Source organism: Brassica napus, chromosome A6 (assembly GCF_020379485.1).
Source record: "Brassica napus cultivar Da-Ae chromosome A6, Da-Ae, whole genome shotgun sequence".
Classification (NCBI taxonomy): domain Eukaryota; kingdom Viridiplantae; phylum Streptophyta; class Magnoliopsida; order Brassicales; family Brassicaceae; genus Brassica; species Brassica napus.
In genome coordinates, this window is record NC_063439.1 from 24,296,971 (window position 1) to 24,318,328 (window position 21,358).

The 21,358-nt window shown below is 35.9% G+C and overlaps 5 protein-coding genes across 5 annotated transcripts; 4 read left to right on the forward strand and 1 right to left on the reverse strand.

Annotated features, from left to right (window-relative positions):
- Nucleotides 1–89: 89 nt before the first annotated feature.
- On the forward strand, nucleotides 90–1,233 carry LOC106349146 (protein AIG2 B). Its single transcript, XM_013789064.3, has 5 exons — nucleotides 90–312; nucleotides 405–477; nucleotides 565–657; nucleotides 739–822; nucleotides 945–1,233. The coding sequence occupies exons 1-5, from the start codon at nucleotides 188–190 to the stop codon at nucleotides 1,074–1,076; spliced, it is 507 nt and encodes a 168-aa protein (XP_013644518.2). The 5' UTR covers nucleotides 90–187; the 3' UTR covers nucleotides 1,077–1,233.
- A 185-nt stretch (nucleotides 1,234–1,418) lies between these two features.
- LOC106349147 (protein AIG2 B-like) lies at nucleotides 1,419–2,788 on the forward strand. Its single transcript, XM_048735330.1, has 5 exons — nucleotides 1,419–1,650; nucleotides 1,742–1,814; nucleotides 2,121–2,213; nucleotides 2,288–2,371; nucleotides 2,502–2,788. The coding sequence occupies exons 1-5, from the start codon at nucleotides 1,526–1,528 to the stop codon at nucleotides 2,631–2,633; spliced, it is 507 nt and encodes a 168-aa protein (XP_048591287.1). The 5' UTR covers nucleotides 1,419–1,525; the 3' UTR covers nucleotides 2,634–2,788.
- A 608-nt stretch (nucleotides 2,789–3,396) lies between these two features.
- LOC106349144 (protein AIG2 A) lies at nucleotides 3,397–4,643 on the forward strand. Its single transcript, XM_048735329.1, has 5 exons — nucleotides 3,397–3,714; nucleotides 3,797–3,869; nucleotides 3,946–4,038; nucleotides 4,119–4,202; nucleotides 4,347–4,643. Exons 1-5 carry the CDS (start codon nucleotides 3,590–3,592, stop codon nucleotides 4,476–4,478), a joined length of 507 nt encoding a protein of 168 aa, XP_048591286.1. The 5' UTR covers nucleotides 3,397–3,589; the 3' UTR covers nucleotides 4,479–4,643.
- Nucleotides 4,644–5,472: 829 nt separating this feature from the next.
- Nucleotides 5,473–13,338, reverse strand: LOC106349149 (structural maintenance of chromosomes protein 4). Its single transcript, XM_013789066.3, has 28 exons — nucleotides 13,029–13,338; nucleotides 12,686–12,775; nucleotides 12,487–12,588; nucleotides 12,113–12,289; nucleotides 11,901–12,031; nucleotides 11,590–11,668; nucleotides 11,355–11,512; nucleotides 11,198–11,273; nucleotides 10,985–11,113; nucleotides 10,778–10,922; nucleotides 10,468–10,598; nucleotides 10,067–10,219; nucleotides 9,803–9,992; nucleotides 9,454–9,587; nucleotides 8,993–9,151; nucleotides 8,502–8,810; nucleotides 8,228–8,404; nucleotides 7,949–8,032; nucleotides 7,664–7,873; nucleotides 7,497–7,586; nucleotides 7,292–7,413; nucleotides 7,063–7,218; nucleotides 6,868–6,975; nucleotides 6,709–6,769; nucleotides 6,355–6,489; nucleotides 6,170–6,257; nucleotides 6,007–6,079; nucleotides 5,473–5,836 (listed from the first exon to the last, which is right to left on the reverse strand). Exons 1-28 carry the CDS (start codon nucleotides 13,176–13,178, stop codon nucleotides 5,713–5,715), a joined length of 3,741 nt encoding a protein of 1,246 aa, XP_013644520.2. The 5' UTR covers nucleotides 13,179–13,338; the 3' UTR covers nucleotides 5,473–5,712.
- A 5,387-nt stretch (nucleotides 13,339–18,725) lies between these two features.
- Nucleotides 18,726–20,243, forward strand: LOC106350842 (zinc-finger homeodomain protein 9-like). The gene has a single exon (XM_022688487.2). The coding sequence runs from the start codon at nucleotides 18,984–18,986 to the stop codon at nucleotides 20,004–20,006; it is 1,023 nt and encodes a 340-aa protein (XP_022544208.2). The 5' UTR covers nucleotides 18,726–18,983; the 3' UTR covers nucleotides 20,007–20,243.
- The last annotated feature ends 1,115 nt before the right edge of the window (nucleotides 20,244–21,358 follow it).

The following is a 21,358-nucleotide window of genomic DNA, read 5'->3' on the forward strand; positions in this document are numbered from 1 at the left end:
GACGACTATTGACGAGGTAAAATAAATAGTATAAAGAAGGGGTCAACTATCATTATTAATTTATTAATATCAAATAAGGAAGAAAAATTCAAAGGAAGTAGGCGTCGATACGAGGATATAAAACAGAGAACTACTAAACTCATCTCTCTCACATTTTCAAACTATAACTATCAGAGGAAAAAGGAAGATGAGTAGTTCTGATCAGTCCCCGTCGCACAACGTCTTTGTCTACGGCAGTTTTCAAGAACCAGCCGTCGTGGGTTTGATCCTCGAATGCACTCCGGTCATTGTCTCAGCTCAACTCCACGGCTTGTACGTCTTATACTTCACATCTCCCATTTTTCTTTTGCTTAGATTCTATCAAGATTAATTAATTAAAGACGATTTTCTTGGGGATTTTGCAGTCATAGGTATAGACTCAAAGGCCGTTTGCATCCTTGTATTGCTCCTCTTGAGACCGGAGTCATCGACGGCAAGGTATGTTTTTCTTTTTTGTTTTTCTTATATTAACCCTTTTTTTCTTTTGATCTCAAAATCTGAAAAAAGGTTGATGGTTTTGTGCAGGTGTTAACTGGATTAACAGATGCTCACCTAGAGAATTTAGATATGATTGAAGGAGATGAGTACGTGAGGAAGACTGTTGAAGTTTTATTAACTGTAAGTTTCATTTTCATCGTCTCTAGTAGTGATCATGAGATATTGCTTAAGTCTTTATTAATTAATCACCGTTTTATCCAGGACACATCCGGGAAGATGCAAGTGGAAGCCTTTATATGGGCTAACAAGGATGATCCTGACATGTATGGGGAATGGGATTTCGAGGTTTGAACAACTCACTCGCTCACAAGTTCCATATAATCATTACAAACCAATAATTTTCTCTGAAGTTTATGTTATTTAATGTTTTTGGTGCAACACTTTGTGTGGATCTTTTGATTTGGTAGGAATGGAAGCTGCTTCACATGGAGAAGTTCATAGAGGCGTCAGAGAAGTTCATCGAATGGAAGAAGAATCCAGATGGGAGATCAAGGGAAGAGTTTGCCAAATTTGTAGAAGAAGATCCTCCCGTGGCGTGAAGAACTTGTCTCCCTTTTATCTTATCTTTAATTCCAAATAAATGATTGTCATCACTAATAAAGTTATATAAGAGGCTTTGTGACTTGTGAGTTAGGAACACAAATAATATGTTGTATTGTATTTTTGTTCATTTATGAAACAAGAGTGGTATGATCATTTTTAGTGTATCTGAGATTAAAGCATTATATGTTTGGTGTAGTTTGGTGTCTTATTAGTTGTGTCTTCATTCAGACAAATCTAATCTGAACCCAAAAAGTCATATTGAGTTGGAAAAATAATAGAAAAATCAAAAAATGCGAATGGTTTGACTATGACTGATAGAGATTGGTTTAAAATATGAAGAGATGATAAAGAGTACTAACTCAACTTAATTGTGTGTTCAAAAAAAAAAAAAAAAAAAACTCAACTTAATTGCAAACTGAAACAAAACAAGTTCAGAGGAAAGAAGATGGCTACTTCTGAACAATCTCCATCGTACAACGTCTTCGTCTACGGCAGTTTCCAGGAGCCAGCCGTTGTGAGTTTGATCCTAGAGTTCACTCCTGTCATCGTCTCCGCTCAACTCCATGGCTTGTACCTTTCTTTATTTTTCTTCTCCCATCTCTTTTCTTTTTGCTTAGACCTTGTGGAGACTGATCAGATCCGATTTCTTGTTTCTTTGCAGTCATCTTTATCGACTCAAAGGACGTTTGCATCCTTGTATTTCTCCTTTTGAGTCTGGATTAGTCAACGGCAAGGTCTTGATTTCATCTCTTTCTATCTTCTTTAATTTTTTTTTTCTTGATACCGAAATTCTTGTGCTCATAATCTCTACTGGTTCACAAGAATTTGCTTTTTCTCTACAGTGAGAGTCAATTCATTGAATTGTCTTATTTGTAGTTTTATAAATAAATAAAAAAGCTTAAGTAGTTTTATATTTAATTTCTGAACTAATGAACACTGTTTGTCTCCGGTTTAAAATACACTCATAACCAATCTGTTGTTACTTTGTTCAAAAAAAAAAAAAACAAAAAAAACCAATCTGTTATTTTTTGAGATTTCAGGTACTAACTGGATTAACAGAAGCTCAGTTGAAGAATTTAGATATGATTCAAGGAGCTGAATACGTGAGGAAGACTGTTGAGGTTGTATTAACTGTAAGTATTTCTCTAATCACCATTACTATGATCATTAATGATCCAAAGATTGCTTAAGCCAGGTATAAATACAGGAGACATCCGAGAAGATGGAAGTGGAAGCTTTAATTTGGGCCAACATGGATGATCCAGACATGTATGGAGAATGGGATTTCGAGGTTTGAAACCATTATGCAATATTAGCTCACAAGTTTCCACTAATCATCAAAATCTAATTAGTCACATTTTTAAGTATTATGGTTGCTTAATGGTTTTAGCAAAACACTTTTGTGGGTTTGATTTCGTAAGGAATGGAAGCGGCTTCACATGGATAAATTCATAGAGGCGTCAAAGAAATTCATCGAATGGAAGAAGAATCCAGATAGTAAAACAAGGGAAGAGTTTGAGAAATTTGTACACGAGGATCCTCCTGTGGCGTGAAGACCTTGTCTGCCTTTTCTTGATATCTTTTCGTTTACTCCAAAATAAAAAAGGTATGTCCCTTCATGTGCAATAAGATTATAAGTTCTACTACATGAACATTGAGTTGCATGTTAATGTCTTATCATTTCTTATCATTATGTGTCATCAATCAACCTGGTCTGCTGTTTCCCAAAATAAAATAAAAAATCAACCTGGTCTGGTAAATAACTTCTTTATTTTTAACACAATCTGGTAAATAACTTCTTTTTTTTTGTCGTCATCTGGTAAATAACTAAATACCCTTAAATGTATCTAAAATTGTATTAGGAGAAAAGAAAGAAAATCCGATTTAAGAAAAAGAAAAAATAAGAATGTTTTCACTTTATCATTTATCTTCCCACACCTTTTCTCTTTCTTTTTTCCATCTTTTATTTTTGGCTGGGGACACATACTGACTTTAAGGAAAGATTTGACGTGGCCAATCAAACTCTACAAGCAGGCCCACATTTTTATTAAACACAAAATCCAAAGACTCTGACACAATCTCTATCTGTAATTATTTCATTTATTTATCTACATTTATTACAACAAAACAGATATTAGCAGAAAAAAAACAATTCATTTCAAAAACTTTTGACTATACTCTTCTTACCGTGTTACATCACTGACATGTTACATTAGTACTTACACTGCAAAAATTCTCCACCGACAGGAAATTTCACAGGACTCCACACCATTGTTAAGAGGATAAAGCAACAAAAAAGTCAACAAATTATATTTAATGTTACATAACCTTTCTATTAAAGCCGATAATTGGCAGCCAAACACCTGTTGATTATTATACTCGGAAATAAAACACATCTACGCTACTACGTAAGGTGATGATGTTGATTATGATAAAGAGAGGTATGGAGGAATAAATAAAGAAAGATAGCACTAACTCGCTCTCTCTCTCTCTCTCACATTCAAGAACGATGACTAGTTCTAATCAGTCTCCGTCGCACAATGTCTTCGTCTACGGCAGTTTCCAAGAACCATCCGTTGTCAACTTGATCCTCGAATGCGATCCTGTTACCATCTCCGCTCAACTCCACGGCTAGTACGTCTTTCTTCACATCTCCTATCTTCTTTTCTATGCTTGGAGATGGTATTTGACTAAAAATGATTTTTGTTTTTGGCAGTCATCTGTATAGGCTCAAAGGGCGTTTGCATCCATGTATCTCTCCGTCTGAGAACGGACTTATCAACGGAAAGGTTTTGATTTCATCTCTCTGTCCTTTTTGTTTCTTATTAATAAACTTTCTCAAACTTGTTGATCTCAATGGTGCAGATACTAACTGGACTAACAGATGCTCAGCTAGAGAATTTAGATATGATTGAAGGAGATGAGTATGTGAGGAAGACTGTTGAAGTTGTGTTAACTGTAAGTTTCATCTTCACCGTCACTAATAATGATCTTTGATGATAATCATGAGATTGAAGCTTTAATATTTTTTATGACAGGAAACATCCGAGAAGATGCAAGTGGAAACCTTTGTGTGGGCTAACAAGGATGATCCTCATTTGTATGGAGAATGGGATTTCGAGGTTCATTTCATTCACACTATTCTTGTTTTTTTCTTTCCTAACTACTTGATTTAGTCTTTTTAAGTTTTTTTTAGTCTTTTTAAGTTTATTATGTTGCATAATGGTTTTGGCACAAACGCTTTGTGTGGATGTTTGTTTTGGTAGGAGTGGAAGAAGCTTCACATGGAGAAATTCATAGAGGCGTCGAAGAAGTTCATTGAATGGAAGAAGAATCCAGATGGGAGATCAAGGGAAGAGTTTGTCAAATTCGTAGAAGAAGATATTACCGCGGCCTGAAGACTGTGTGTTGTAATCACTAATCTTTGATCTATCTGTAGCTGCAAAAAAAAAATAAAAAGATCTGTGAGTTTGGGAATAAACACAGAGCGTTATGTTGTAGTTGTACTGTTTGTTGACATTATTGAGTTGTGTGCAAGTGTTTCATTAGCATCTTTACTAGTATTCAGCTTGTATCATTTTTACTTGCAGGTTTTAAAGAAGTTTAAGTAGATATCCAAAAAAAAAAAAGTTTAAGTATTACTCCCTCCGTTTTAAAATAGATGATGTTTTAGAGAGTTTTTGATGTTTCAAAATAGATGATGTTTTCATATATCAATACACTTTATCAAAAACTGTGTAACCAATGATATTTTGTATTATATTTTGTGATTGGTTGAATAATTTTTAATTTATATTTTAATGATATTTTTAAGATAAAAGATAAATTTTTTAATAGTTGAGTACAATCTTAAAACTTTATGTATTTTGAAACAAATGGAGTATTATTTAGTTGACAACAAAAACATTCAATCATTCAAAAACTTTTTTAGAAAATTGAGGTGAACATGACAGATTCAACTCAATCATCCAATAATTGTTTTCTTGTTTTAATTATTTCAGCTTTTAAGATATTTTTTCAGAAAACATTGATAACATCAAAATCGACTATTCAGGGAGTGATATTGTAACTCTGAATCTTTATTGTATATTTTTTTGTTGTCATGTTTAGCAGAAGCAAACCACAGCATAATAAATTCAGCAACAAAAGCAAAAGAAAATGAAATAGAGCATTCTTCTATCCCCTAGGACAAGGAAGTCTACAATCTTTAATTTGATGATGCTGATTTTATTCGGGAAAATAAACTCATCAATCTTTTTCAGTGATATAAAAAAATGCCACTTGTGCTATTAATTCTTATTAAGAATCCTACTTGGTATACCCCGCATCTAATTGTTGGTGTTTATCATCCTCTCTGGTCCCAAAAAGCTGTGTTCTTAGAAAACATAATAATTATGCAAATGGTTTGACCATTATTAGCTTGGTCTACAAGTAGGCCTGATATACACATCCTTTAGATTATATAATAACATGGATAATGTTAATCCCATCATTCAAAAAGAAAAAAAAAAGATGCAAGCGAAAGTCACTAAACAGTAGAAAACCATTACAATACAATGAGCCTGTTCATACATGCAGACACCAAAAATCAACAAAAGTGGTTCATGTAGTGATGTTGTTCATTTGGTAGACTTAGGCAGGCGTTTTCTGAGAAACTGCAAAGCTTCCAGGGTTGATAGTAATGCTCTTTGTGCAGTTATCTGTTTTGTAGATTCCCACCAATCTATCTGCTAGCTCAAACATGTTGTTCCTCAGACTGCACCATTTTCATATATTAGATCTCAAAACTTCTTTGCTTGTATAATTTTTCTTTTTTTCAGCATTTTAATATGAAAGCCAGTTACAAAAAAGAAAAAACCTCTTTCACTTGAATAGTTCATACATAACATTAATGTCTGTTGGAATAAAATAAGAGACTGAACTGACCTGATGATAATGAACTGAGCATCTTTAGTACGGTCCTTCACGTAGTGTCCAACGATAGATACGTTCTTGAAATCTAGTGAGGAAAAAAAAGGGAGTCAAACACTTATTCAGGGATCAACTGAGTTTTGCAGATAATATTACAACTGAGTAATAGAAGTCTTACCGAGAGCGGCGTCGATTTCGTCCATGACGTAAAGCGGTGTAGGCTTGTAGTGATGGAGTGCAAAGACTAGTGCGAGTGAGCTCAGTGTCTGTAAGTAAGAGACAGAGAGAAGTCATTTAAAAGAGTTGAGAGACAGATTGGTGAGATAAAGTGTTAAGATATGAATGGCTATTTTCTCAAAAGACCTTTTCACCACCGGACAAGTTTGCAATGTTCTTCCAGCTCTTCTTTGGAGGTCTTACACTGAAAACCACACCTTCTGAGAAAGGGTCCAGCGAGTCTACAAGCTCGAGCTCTGCATCACCTCCGAGAGTGATCATCTGCAGCATCATATTTGTAAAAATTAATTAGGGATATAGATAAAGATGTATAAGATAGGCTAAGGCAAAAACGATTTAGCTCAAGCTGTAAGCTTTGCAAAGCAAGTCAGAATTCATAGAAAGACATCATAACTCATGGACTTGTAAGTTTTCTCATCATTTCTGGATATTATTTGCCAAGCTTATGGAGTTGTAAACAATGTTCAAAAGGAAGCTAACCTGATACATTTCTTTCAGTTTTAACGATATTGTGTTAAATCCTGCCATAAACTCATCCAACCTGAAATCATTTCAAAGTCATCCAAGTTAGTTTCATGAGACCAATAACAAAAGGGGAAAATATATAAATACGCAGAACAATTAGAAGGTGTGGAGTACCTTCTCTTTCTCAATTCATCATGCTGCTTCCTTATGTCATCACGTTCTTGGGTTACAGAGTTAAGTTCATCTACCCTCCCATTGTAAAGTTCCACTTTGCTCCGATACCTAATAGTAATTAGAGCAAACCATCAAGAAAGCTAGTGAAACATGTGTCGATTGGATTACACAATATAAAACAAATTAAATTCTTACTCCGCGATTGAGTCAAGATTTGGATTCAACTCTTTCAGCTGAGCCTCCAGTAAGGCAGCCATTTCAAGAGCCTTTTTTAGATCACAAGCTTCGTTCAAATTATTATCCATCAATGTTGCTTGAAGCTTATCCGGATCAACAAGATCTTTCTGAATTCTGCAATGGAGAAATGACAAATTTGAGATCCAAATGAGGTAGGTGTCATGGATGGGGGGTTCACCATACGTACTGTTCCATGTGCTTTGTGAGTGCAATCTGCAAGTCGTTGAGTTTCTTCTTGTAGCCCTTCTCTTTCAATTCTAATTCATTGTACTTCTTTTTCATATCTTGAACTTTGAATTCTGCATCGACCTGTGTACGACTTAGGTATTAGATGATGAAAAGCACCCTAAGTGGCAACCAGCAAGAAAGAAAAGGATTCGGTTGTTTGTTACCCTAGATGCCTTCAACTCATCCACAGACTTTTTCAGCTTCTCAAAATTGGATTTTGCTTCAGTCAGCACGTCTTTATGTTCATCAATCAACTGCACAACACAAAGGACTGCTCTATGACTCTTATCCAATAGTATGGAGATAAAAAGATATAAGGACAGTTAAAAACCTTCTGTGTTTCTTTATACTTCTCTTGGATTGCAAATGCTTTCTGTTCTATAGATTTGAATACCGTCAGCAATTTTTCCTTCTCACCCTCTAGCCTTTCTTTCTCTCGAGTCCCGTCTTCAATCCCCTTTGTTAACTTCTTTATCATTTTCTGGTGTGTTTCTATTTGAACATTACATCGATTGATCTCTGTATTACTTTTGTCAATGTCCTAAACATGTGCAAAATAAGTTAGGAACACTCAACAGTGAGCTCACTAACAGCAAGCTAAGAGCAGAAAACTTACGGTCTGAATCTTCTCAACCTTTGCCTTTTGTCCTTTCAGATTTTCCCCACCAGCGTTCTCTATGCTGGTTTGCAGCTCCAAAGCCTAAAACAAGAAACACCACTCAGTTCTAGATACAGGATAATAATACGATGGAACAAATCCATGGATTATGCTTTGAATGATCCAAGTCCAACGCACTCAAGATTTTCTAAACATGGCTGTTAGACCATGAAAAGATAGGAACACGGAGGATTAGCCGCATTTCAAAACATAAAAAAAATAACTAATGCTACGTACTTTTTCCTTCAGCTGTTTAGAACCCTTCTCAAGTTTTTCAATCTCTTTTTCTTCTTTGGAGATGATTTTCTTGAGCTCTTTAAGCCTGTCTATCTCATCTGTCTTTGGCTGAGATGCAGCTTCCAGCGAAGCTAGTTGTTTCTCCAGGTAATTATGCTCTGAGTTGAGACTTTCGATCTATTAGATGGAAGAAAGAAACGTTTTATTGCAGTTAAGACAATTTGATCATATATTTCAGGGAGGGCTACACTGATAAGATCACAGGAGACAATACCTCCCTTTGGCTTTTCGCCAGCTCCATCTCGAGGCGAGAGGCTTCGTTTTCTGCAGCCCGATATTGTCTCACCGCATTGCCAATCTTTTCACGGATGTGGTTTAACATGTCAACAATTTTGAAGAGCTCGTTTTCTGCATTAGCAACAACTTCGCCAGACACACCAGTGGCTCGAATCGAGGTTCCCATTCTTCCTCCACGTGGCTTGCCTCCACCTCCACTCATGGTGCCAGATTTTTCAAAGAGAGCACCGTCAAGAGTCACGACTCTTTGAAATTCTCTGTTCCCACCATATGCAATACGTGTTGCCTGATAACCAAAACAAATTGTATATCATAGTTCAGCTGTTGGTCCATAGAAACTTTGTATTTTATGAGGTATTAGTCATCTTCTTTTCATTAAATTAGCTAAGCATAGCTGAATTCATCCGTATTAAGGCCAGTAAATAAATGTTGTTGCTGAGCCAGTCTTAATAAGCAAACATAATATACCTGATCAAGATCTTTTGCCACAACAGTGTTTCCCAAGGATGCGTAGAATGCAAGTTTCATCCTCTCATCCTTAACTCTAATCAGATCAAAGAGGCGTGGAACATCCTCGGGTGTCTTCACTCTCTCCTTCAATCTTTGTAAATGATTGGTTTGTTTCTCCTGCACAAAACGAACATTTTACAAGGAATATTAATTATTTATTTGCAAGAGGAGTTACTAGGCAAAAGAATATGAGGCTTTGATCCGGTCCCCTTAAGAACTTACTCAGAGCACTACATATTGCATTTGATATGCCGATTCAAATCCACCATAACTAAATATAATAATTTACTAAGACCAACTCATATTACAGATCTAAAGATACCTCTACAACGATTCTTCTGATGTAAGTTAGAATTTTAAATAACATTCACCAGTTGGCTAAGAATGAAAGCATATATACAGAAATTAGTATGCAATACCAATATCATAAACGTTGCAACGCCAAGATTTCCCTTCCGCAGCAGCTCGACACATGCCTGAGCGGCAGAAGTTGTTTCCACAACAATGTAATCAAGGCCACCGCAAGCAGTTGATACGGCAACATCGTATTTTGCTGCAAGGACAACCAATGTCAGTGATTAAAAGCTTTTGTTATATTACATTTAGTATCATTTAGACATGGAACTGTGAATTTACATCTAAAAACCATTTCACATGGAAGAAAACTCAACTAAAATTCCACATCTCATCCTACAGGGAGAAAATAACATTCTCTAATATCAAATGACAGCGGAATGTTTACACTACAAGATAGATCAATATACTTACCATCAATGGCACCTAAGTCCCCCATCCTTCCATATATTCCTTCAATTTGATTGTTCTCCTTGGCTCGTAAAACTGCCTTCAAAACATCACCCTGACTCCTCTCAGAATTCATAGCTGACTTTAGTTCAGCGACTTTTTCTCTGGCTGCCTGCTCTTGTGGAATTAGAGTTTCCTGTTCTCTCTGTGATTCCTGTTGAAGTCAAGAAGCATAATCTCAATTCAAAATCCAAGCTGAAAATAATACAATCCAAGGAAAGTACATACCTCTTCGACTTTTCGAGCTTCCATTGCTTCAAGTTTCTTCTTCTCTATATCAGCTTTAATTGAAGTAGTTGCTGCAGATTTTTCTTCTTTCCTCCCTGATATATCAGTCAGCTGTTTCTGAGCATCTGTGAAGGCCTTCAGAGCAGCTTCGTGCTAGAATAACAAAGTAGTAATGTTCAAAGGATGCAAAAATTGCTATCCAACAATATACTGAAATCTTCAGAAAGAAAACAGGTCTAGCAAGCATAGAAAGATCTAAATATGGTAAAAACATTCTTTAACGAAGCTGATGGAGTGAACTAATTTTTTTTTTTTAACAGGAAATTCTTTTGAAGATGAGCCAACTTATGTAGAGAATTAAAAGATCTTCACTCCAAGCAAATGTTATTACTAAATGGTACCTTATTGCTCAAGAGCTCACTTTCGGATGAAGCAACATCCAGCTTTCCCTTGTGGACAATTAAATCCTTTTCCCACGGTTCTAATTCAGCACGAATTTTTGTAAGCTCAGACCGGTAAGCTTCAGTTTCAACTGTAACAAAATTGACAGAAATATTCAGCAGGACTAGCTAATCATTATAATGGGTACTAATTTGTTTAATAGGTTGCCAATTCCAAGTCCTTTTAACTGCAATGTTGTTAAAATAAGCTGCCAGGGTTAGACAAAAAGGTCATCATTTAGTGGGCATAAGACGCTAAATAAAACCGCACCTTTAGCTTTCTCTTTGATTTCCTCCAGTGCCTTCTCCTCATCAACCAAGACCTCCTGCAGCTTCGGTATATTTTCCTGAAGTTTAGGTATAAGATCTCTCGAGTCCTCGCACTCCTTTGTCAAATCATTGATTTTGGATGAATCCTGCATAAAAACACAAGTAAGGTATATGCCCACATAAACAAGTAAATACTTTTATAACCAACCTTTTGAAGTTTATCCTCTAATTTCTTGATTTTTTGCTTCACATGCTTCAAATCCTCCCTGTGCTTTACGTCCTGCCTTTCAAACTCTTTGAACTTCTCCTTACACTCTCGAAGTTCATTATCAAGACCCTAATCATTGCAGCGGAAGAGAAAAAAAAAGATTTTAGGGACGTCAGTCATAAGCATGAGCGCATAACTCATCCGGAGACAAACCTCTTGTGTCTTCTTATGTTTTTCATGCACAGACTCTAGTTCCTTCAATTCCTTATTACTCTCATCCATTTTCTCCCTGAAACAGCAATGATACGATGTGTCAAAAATGACTTCATCATTTTTTTTGCTATTTCAAAGACAATTTACTAGCACTTACCGATCATTCTTTAGACTGTTTTCCAAATTCTGCAAGCTCTCTTTCTGTTCGGTAATTTTAGCTAAAGTATCTTCATGTGCCATTTTTGTAGCCTTTTCTTGCCATTTAAGATAAGATAGCTCTTTCAGCATGTAAGTCTCTGCTTCATCCTTCACACCCTGTTTCAAAAAAAAAACACTTTAACAACAAGTACAACAAACCAGGTCACATATAGGAAGGGGAGACGTCTACGAACCTCTAAATTGTCCCTCTCTTTCTCTGCTAGTTTCACCATTTGTACAACTCCAGACCGCTTTTCATTGAGGGTTTCAAGCCTAGATTTCAGAGAGGCAATTGCAATTAAAAGATTAACATCCAACAAGTCAGGAACCACTTACATCTAATTCCGCCTACTGAATTGTGATTTACCAAACCATTCACCAATAGAAAATACGCAAAGTCCACAAGAAGAAAGCAGGAAAGTTTGCAATTGCGCCCCAAACGCAATTCTTGGGGACTGATCATTTGGTCATTTAAAATAAATTGTAGATTGCATGGATCACTTACTCCTTATTTAATTCATCTATCTTCTCCACGTATTTATTCGTTCCAATAATATCCTCGAGATATTCAAGAAAACCTTCATCATGGGGACCTTGCGCTTTCGGCTTCATGAGTGATATCTGCTCTACCTCCCCCTGTCAACAATCAAGAAACTATATTAGTAGGGGATACATGTAAACGTAACAATATATAGGAAGTTTCGCCAAAGTGATAACCTGAAGAATCAAGAAACGGTTGTTGTCAAGATCTACTCCTTTCCCCTTCAACTTTTTGGTAACTTCAGTGAAATTGCTCGACCTTTCATTGATATAATACTTGGAAGAATTATCTCGGAATGCAACCCGGGTAATCATGAAATCACTTCCAGGAACAGTTTCGTAGGAGCCATCTTCCTGTGTTAGTTCGGAATATCAAAGCACGTTAACAGAAAACTTCTCTTAAGTCAATTAAAAATACGTAGACATAAACGCTCTAACTCCAGAACTTCTCCTAAAGAGCTACATTAAACAGAATCAAAACAAAATCAAGAGTTCGCCATTTAACACATATAGCTCATAACAAGGTCTCTTCAAACAATGAACAACGTTACCTTATCAATAATCTCTTCAAACTGTACAGAAACTCCAGCACTGTCCAAGTTCTGGTGATTGGTTGAGTTGTGAATTAGTTCAGACACTTTGTTGAGACGCATCTGATAGCAAATAAACATAAAAGTTACTCAAACAGAGCTGATTTAAAAAGAGAAATACTCAGCGAAAACAACAAAAAAAAATGGAATGAGTACGCACCTGCTTCGCTCGTTTCCCAAATACAAAGAGCATAGCATCTATCACATTGCTCTTTCCACTCCCATTAGGTCCAACCACCGCAGAAAAACTCTAAATTTACAACAGCCCCAAGATTAATGAAACTCAGTTACCCTAATTTTCGAATCCACAACATATAAGCTCAATTGAAATTCAAGTACTTCGCAATTGCAATCAAGAGTACCCAAAAGGCTATGATGTAATTCACGAGGAGACTAGACTCAAATTCAAGGAAACCCAATCTAATCAGATTCCAATTCGATCTAATCGAAACCCTAAAGCCTAACTTTTCACTCAATTTTGAAAAAAACGAATAAACGCTAACCTTGTGGAAAGGACCGACGCGTTGTTCACCAGCGTATGATTTGAAGTTCCTCATGACAAGCTCTTTGATGTAAAGCCTCGGAGTTCCAGATTTCCTCTGCTCAGGCTGAGACTCACCGCGAAACTCACCCGTTGGCTCTTCCTCTTCCATCTCCCCACCACTCTACGGTCAACTCGGTGTGTTGACAACCTGTTTCTAGACGGAAATAAATCTACCGGTGACTCGCTTCTCTACTCAGTCAGCTTCCTCCGGTGACTCGCGAGAGAGAGAGAGAGACGAAGAAATTGAAAAACGAAATTAAATATTTGATTTTTTTTAATGTTGTTTTCGAGGCTTTATTAGGGATTTGGAGAAGCGTATATACATTTTAGGCGGGAAAACTAAATAATTCGAATAGACAATAAAAAGGAAAAGTAAATGGGCCCATATTGGGCCAGATAGGCTCTCTTATTTTATTTGTACCTAACTTAAACACACTCTGAGGAGCGATGCACCGTCACGTTCGTTTATGCAAATTACATACACGTCCTTGCGGAAAGCTACTTTTATTTATATATTCAATGGGATTTTTGGAAAATATATGGACGAATAATTGTTTGATAAAATATATATGACGAATAATTGAGACAAAGGTTTGGATATAAAACCTGAATCACTATTCATTTTACCGCAAACAATATGGCCTCAGTTTTTAACATAAGATGGTCAGAAAAAATATGAATAAGCAGTCGAACTAAGTCATTGTGGTTCAGTTGATTGACCTTGAGATTTTTAAAAACAAGTATTTCAGTCATTTCGAAATGATTAGTGGGAGATAGTATTAGGACCCAATGCAATGTGATCTTGAGATTAGTTTGGGTTCCGATTTGGGATCATCCAATATTAACAAAGGAAGTGTCACTACAAGAAAACAGCGGTATTCTGACGGACGTTCCGACGGAAAATGAATTCCTCGGAATATACCGAGGAATTTTCTCGGAAATTCCGAGGAAACACAAAATTTGGTTTCCTCAGAATTTCCTCGGAATATACCGACGGAATTCCGAGGAAATTTCATTCCGTCGGAATATTCTTATGGAATACCGAGGAAAATTGTATTCCTCGGAAAAAACCGATGAATTCCGAGGAAATATTATAGACGTTAGAGAGCCGTTGGGGGATTTTAAAAATTATGAGGAAATTCTGACGAACTAGCCGTTGGCATCGGAATTCCGTCGGAATTTCCTCGGTCTGTCGGCAGGATTTCAACTATAAATACAAGCACCCCTCTTCCTCTTGATTCACTCCATATCTTCATCCTCCCTCTCACTCTCTTTACACACGAATTTGATTCATAAAAAACATGTCCGCATTTGCGGCAAGCTACTTTTATTTATTCAAAAAATGGGATTTTGGGAAAATATATGGACGACGAATAATTGTTTGATAAAATATATATGACAATAATTGAGACAAATGTTTGAATAAAAGACCTGAATCACTATAACATATAACCGCAAACAATATGGCCTCAGTTTTTAACATAAGATGGTCAGAAAAAAAATGAATAAGCAGTTGAACTAAGTCATTGTGGTTCAGTTGATTGACCTTGAGATTTTTAAAAACAAGGATTTCAGTCATTTCGAAATGATTAGTGGGAGATAGTATTAGGACCCAATGCAATGTGATCTTGAGATTAGTTTGGGTTCCGATTTGGGATCATCCAATATTAACATAAACAAAGGAAGTGTATATTGAATCATAGAACTTTGGACTAGTCGGATTTTAATATGGCGGGGCAAGATCTATATAGTCTAGGTATTCAGATAAAGTGAGATATCTAATACTTGTAGACACATCATTGACACACTGACTTGCAGATTTGCAAAATCTAGTCACCAAAACATTCGGACCCATTGAGATTTTAAAGTGTCCTAAACTCTTAGTCGAAGAACAATGTCTAAGATCAATGGCATATTGAATTACTCTTGTGCGCTATTATTAATCACACTGAGAGCAGTTCACATTTGCATTTGCATTTAAATCATGGGGGAGTAAATATTAGGACATCGTTATTGTGGATCAAGTTGTCTATGGGAAGAGTTTAGATTACACCTAATAGAGGACACAATGTGCCCTACAAAACAGACCATTATTAGAAGTGGTTTTAAAGACCCAAACAACTCATGCATGTGTTCTTCCCAACAACTCATCAGATCCTACCCCTTAACTTTATCATATTTCAGGTTTTACCCATTTGGCAACTTAAAATTATTAATCAGACCCCTAAATTAATTATATGCTCGTGACACAAGAATACTGGCTCTTGACATTAGTTCATTTCTTTTCTTTACCAATTTGAAAAGCCATTTTCAGGTAAAGCTCAATTCGAACGAATGAATGAACACGTTTTGAGTAGTACTATCGATACTTGCTGTGTTTAATTATCCTGAAATGTTGTGTGATGTGACTAGAGATTCAATGAAGAGCAATTTTCAAAGAGAAACAAAAAAACTGAGGTCTGGTACGGTTTTTCTTTCCAAACATTGCAGATCTGAGTTACAGAAAATCATATTTTGACTCTCTCTTTTATATACAGTCGTGAAAAAAATTATCAAATAAACTTGAGATAAGAATAGTATGCAAGTAATCCCTCCAGTTAATATGATATAATCAGTATCAGCCGACAGTAGATATGAAATTGTAATCAGTAACAGACTGACAGTAGATATGAAATTTGTGGTGAACAATTATTGGACCCACTAAAGATTTTGTAATCCAGTTCTTGGGTGATAGGTTTGTTCTTAGAAAGTTGCCACATATGATCCCATTAAAACTTTGTACTAATCTCTCAAATTTTTCATCATTTACCTCCCCCCCCCCCCCTCCCCCGGTCCAACTTGAATGTTCATATTAAACGAAATGTTTAACTAGCAATATCAGGAAAAATAGAACATAAAATTTTATGAACGGATCCTAACACCATGACTAACAATCGACTTAATAGTGGGAACCAAAGCGTGGCTAACCTTCTTGATTAAGCTAAAAGAAATTAAGCACTGCTACAATAATTTAACAATTTAAAATTAGACATAACGTTATTGTCAATTCTTTAGCTAGGACTGCAAAAAAAAATTCATAGCAATTTTTTATTTGTTGATTGTTTGGTTTTTCAGACCAGCTATTATTTGAGTAATGAAATGATTTATTGACGTGAAAAAAAATACTAACAATCGACTTAAACGGGATTTATGTATCTGAGTGTTTTATAATATTCTTTTATTAGAGTGTAAATAAGTGATTTTATTCGATTTAAAGAAGAAAGGGATTATGCAAAATAACATTAGTTAGCGTAAGAATACAACCAACAAGTCTACAGTAAAGCTAGTTAGGGTTTTCCTTTTCCTATTAGACCATTGATTATAAGTTCTTACGTTTTTAGGACCACATGGTTATGCAAGCAAAAATAAAAAGCCAACAAAACTTTATCTTTATTATGGACCAACCATGCAATTCATGATTCTGTGCCCAAGAAAATAAAAGAGGATACTAGTTTTTATGCTCCGTCTTTATCATCTATCCAACATAAAATTTAAACTAAACAATTTTTTGATAAATTAAAATACATCAGTTGGTCAACTTGTTAGCTGTAATAGCATTAATTGATTGCTTATCAGCCCGGTTTTATTTTATATTTTTCTTCGAAAGAAAGATTATGCAATTTCTTATATTTCCTTAAAGGATTATTGAAAAGATATTAACTTTTCGAGTCTCTGCTAAAAATGTTGACAAACTAGAAGAAATTTCGAGTCTTGACTATTCGAAAGATGATTCTCCCAAGAGCATTTAACTTAACGTGGCAAGCTTCTAAACTATGCTAGTGATACCTTGGGTTGACATGTGGAGTATTCAAGTACGTGTCAGCCTTAATTCTTTGCGTGTTAACTATGATTACGTAGTTTTGTTGAAAAGCATTTAAAAATAAGAAAACCATATTTAACCATATTTATTGCCATTAATCATCATCATTTCAAGCCCAAAAATAACTTTGGTCGTGTCTGGTGGATTAGTGACAAGAAGCGCACAGAAGGTTAAAGCCTACCCAGTACCAACACGGTTTCTGGAGTTGATGGTAATATGGCTGATCTCTCGAGGGTAGATTAGTCAAGAAATAAGAACCTTCGTGGGAATCAAGGTACGGTTTCAGAAAGTTGCTTCGTTATGACTGGAACAAGTGTCGTTTAGCTGTAATAATAGGACGTGAATAACTGTGTCGTAAATGTGATTGATGTTTAAAAATGAATTCCCTAATCAACTACGTTAATAAGTAAACTAAATCGATACAAGTTGAATCAGGATATCTAATACACGTATCTAAATATCCTTATCTACATACCATCATCGAACTGAGATATGATTCATGTGAACTATAATATACAAGAGACATGTGAAATTATTCCAATCGATTGTAAGTTGAAAACCCATAAACTTTATAGATATATACTGCATACAAAAGATTATCACGGTCTAGCTAGTTAATTAACATAGATATGGAAACAAACACACTATAACTCGCGAAATGCATATCGGATTCTCTCAATCTTCCTGTTCTTTCCACGTCGAAAGATATTCCAAATATGTAAACAATAACTTGCAAGTGTTTCCTTATATTTGGATTAAGTGACAAATCAGAAGCAGTAGGATAATTATTAATGTCTTCATCATAGGTTAATGATATATAACAAAAACTTATTCCTCATTGTATTCTCTGCTATAATTTTTATGCAAATATTATCAGAAAATAGTATTACTATTTATTATTTTGTATACTATAATTTTCATACACAGGTTACAATAAATAATAGGCAGTCCCTAAGATCCCCAACAACAATGACATACATTTCATTCTCCTGCAAGGCTGCAAAATGTCAATAACAAACGTATTTTAAGCAACCGTATACACACACACACATACAGTTTTTTTTTTATTATTATTCTTTGAAGAAAGAGAGATAAATTTACATAATCGGATGTAATGTATGGTTTTAGTGGCACATGAACGTACAATTTTATCAAAATCTGATGGTCAGTGTAATCGAGGGCTTATCGAAAAGCCAGAACAGAGATACAGTAAACGATTCTTTAGAAACAATATGCGATTTCATAATTCAACCTCACATATACACAGATAAGCTTGGGTTTATAAATTCGTTCCAATTTCTAAGCTAGATACGCTAAACTAACCAATTTGTATTCAAACATATTAGAACTAGTCAATGACAAAAAATAAAGTATGGCCATTTTAGTATCTGCACAGAAAAGCTTTTACTAATTTTCAATAATCTCCATCAGTAATCATTTTAGTAAGATTAAAACTTTCCAAACGAAGTTGCTAATTACACTGGTATCAATCAAATAACCATGAAATGTAAGAAAAACAGGTTTTCACAGAAGGAAAAAATAGTAAGAAAATAAGAAAAATAGAGTAAAAAGACGGTTTAAAATAAGAAGTGTCACAATGCATGAAAAAATTTAATAACTGGACTGTCTTTAGGTTTAAGACATTTATTACTCATATATTTCCCCACTCTCTATTCTGGGTCCCAGTTCCCCATTAACCATACTCAACTAACCATAGTTAAATCATCAATCTTGAACCCCTGTCATTTGAATTTTTCTTTTAAATACATAATAATATTTATTGTTCATATTTATTAATTTTTATTTCTCCTATTAATTATTTTATTCCGTCTTAGCAACATTCACCACACCATCATCTTATTATAACATCTTCCTCTTCTTCTTCCAAAAGTTGTTTTTAACATTTTAATATAAAAACCATCAAATGATCTCCAAAAGTTGATTAGCTCTCTCTTCGTTTCTGAATACCAAACTTTTGTTTTGAGCTTTTAACCTAAACCCTAATTTTCGTTTTCTTTCCTCTCAAGATTATCTTTGAAAATAATTAAGCCATCGATGCTTGAAGTTGGAGCAATGGATATGACTCCTAAATCTCCTGAACCCGAGTCCGAAACACCAACCCGGATCCAACCAGCTAAACCGATCTCCTTCAGCAACGGAATCATCAAACGCCACCACCACACACTCACCGTCACCTACAAAGAATGCCTCAAGAACCACGCTGCCGCGATTGGCGGTCACGCGCTCGACGGTTGCGGCGAGTTCATGCCTTCTCCTTCCTCCACGCCTTCCGATCCAACTTCCCTCAAGTGTGCCGCCTGCGGTTGCCACCGTAACTTCCACCGCCGTGACCCCGACGACACCTCCCTCACTTCCGCCGTGCCTCCACCGTCTCTCCCTCCATCCTCCACCACCGCTGCTATCGAGTACCAGCCTCACCACCGTCACCACCCGCCTCCACCGGCTCCTCCTCTCCCTCGCAGCCCTACTTCCTCCTCTCCGCCGCCTATCTCCTCTTCTTACATGCTCCTCGCTCTCTCCGGTAACAATAAACCCGGCGGAAACAGCTTACCGTTCTCAGATCTCAACTTCGCCGCCAACAACCTCTCCACTCACCACCACCACCACAACCACAACCACCATACTCCAGGCTCCCGGAAGCGGTTCAGGACTAAGTTCAGCCAAACTCAGAAAGACAAGATGCACGAGTTCGCCGACCGTATCGGCTGGAAGATTCAGAAGCGCGACGAGGACGAGGTGCGCGACTTCTGCCGCGACGTCGGTGTTGATAAAGGCGTGCTCAAGGTCTGGATGCACAATAACAAAAACACCTTCAACACCCGCCGCGACCAGCCGTTCTCCGGCGACACCACCGTCCAGAAGATCGACAACGGCGTCGCTGTTTCTGGCGGCAAGAATATTAATAATAATAATAATAATAATAATAATAACAACGCGGTGGATGTTGGCGTTCACGGTGGAAACGGTTTAGAACACGACCTGCACGGCGGCGATGGTGGGAGGTTTGAGAGTGATAGCGGCGGAGCTGCCGCTAACGGGTCGTCGTCTACGTCGTGAAGATGAGAAACTGTTGTTGTTTTGCAGGGAAAGAGCAATAAAGAAGCTTAAGCTTTTGTTTAGCTTAGATCATAGAGTAAGCGCTGCTATTATCATCGTTAATACGTTTATTAATATTAATTAAACTCCTTTTTAGCTCTTTTTCTTCTTTTTTTTTTATTATTAGTTTGTTTTCCGACATTACCATGAACTTGTCTCAAGGAGGTAATGATATAACACGTTCAGGAGTTCATTTGATCTTTTCATGCAAGTGAAGTTTATATTAACTAATCACCCGATTCAGTAACTATACTAGAAATCGATTTTTGGTAAATCACATGAACCCTAATTAATAATTGCATGCAATTTTTAATAAATTAAGTAATATTATTTGGCTTCTTATCTTCAAAGTACTTTGTCGCTTAATTTAATATGCGATCGAACTAAGATCTAGGTGTCCTTTTCGTAAATCTGTCTTTATTCTTTGAGAAAAGAGACAGTTTTTAATTAAATGTATTAAATATTAATTATTAAATATTATTTTAATTTCCAATGATTAGTTATCTTTTGTTTATTGAAACCCAAGATTCATTGGATAATCTAAGCTTAATTTCCTCATTAATCCATTTTCCTGTCGTCGCTTACATTCCCACTATCCGTTTTGGGTATATACGCTATATACGCTCATGTTTTCGTTATTCTTAAAGTACAAGATAAACAAGGCATGTAATATATAATTGGGATCTAATTATTATTATTAAAGTTCTATATAGGGGTTTAGGGCGTGGAGGTAATCATTAACTTTACGAATAATCTAAATAACTTTACATTTGGGAAACGTAGAGATGCAGCCGGGATTATGCGATAGACTTAAGACAATTTAGATACTAGTCGTGATTAGCACATGTCGGCTTACCAAACAAAACAAGCATAACTATGTAATTAGATTATAATATTGTGTTATCTCCAAAGGGGGTTTGTTGATATTAATAACGAAACAATAAAAAATACTTTGCCATTATTTTACTCAATTCGTGAAGTCACGAATCTCTTTTTCGTGGTGGGGACATGACTTTTAAACACAGGCTGAGGTTATGGCCCTAACTGCCATGTACCATGTGCACAGTGCACCACTTCTAATTTAAATTTTTCTGACGTAACTAATGCAAATAAAATGGTACCTTTTCGTATTTGATTTTATCATACAAGTTTTTTTGGAAAAGTTCGCTGTCTGGTATATTATATATGGTATATATGACAACAATAATAACCTAGGTCGACCTAATTTATAGAATTAAATATTAGTGGGATATAGACTTTGATTGGAAAGTGCCAACCATGCTGAAATGATGCTGCTATGCAATAAGGTATAT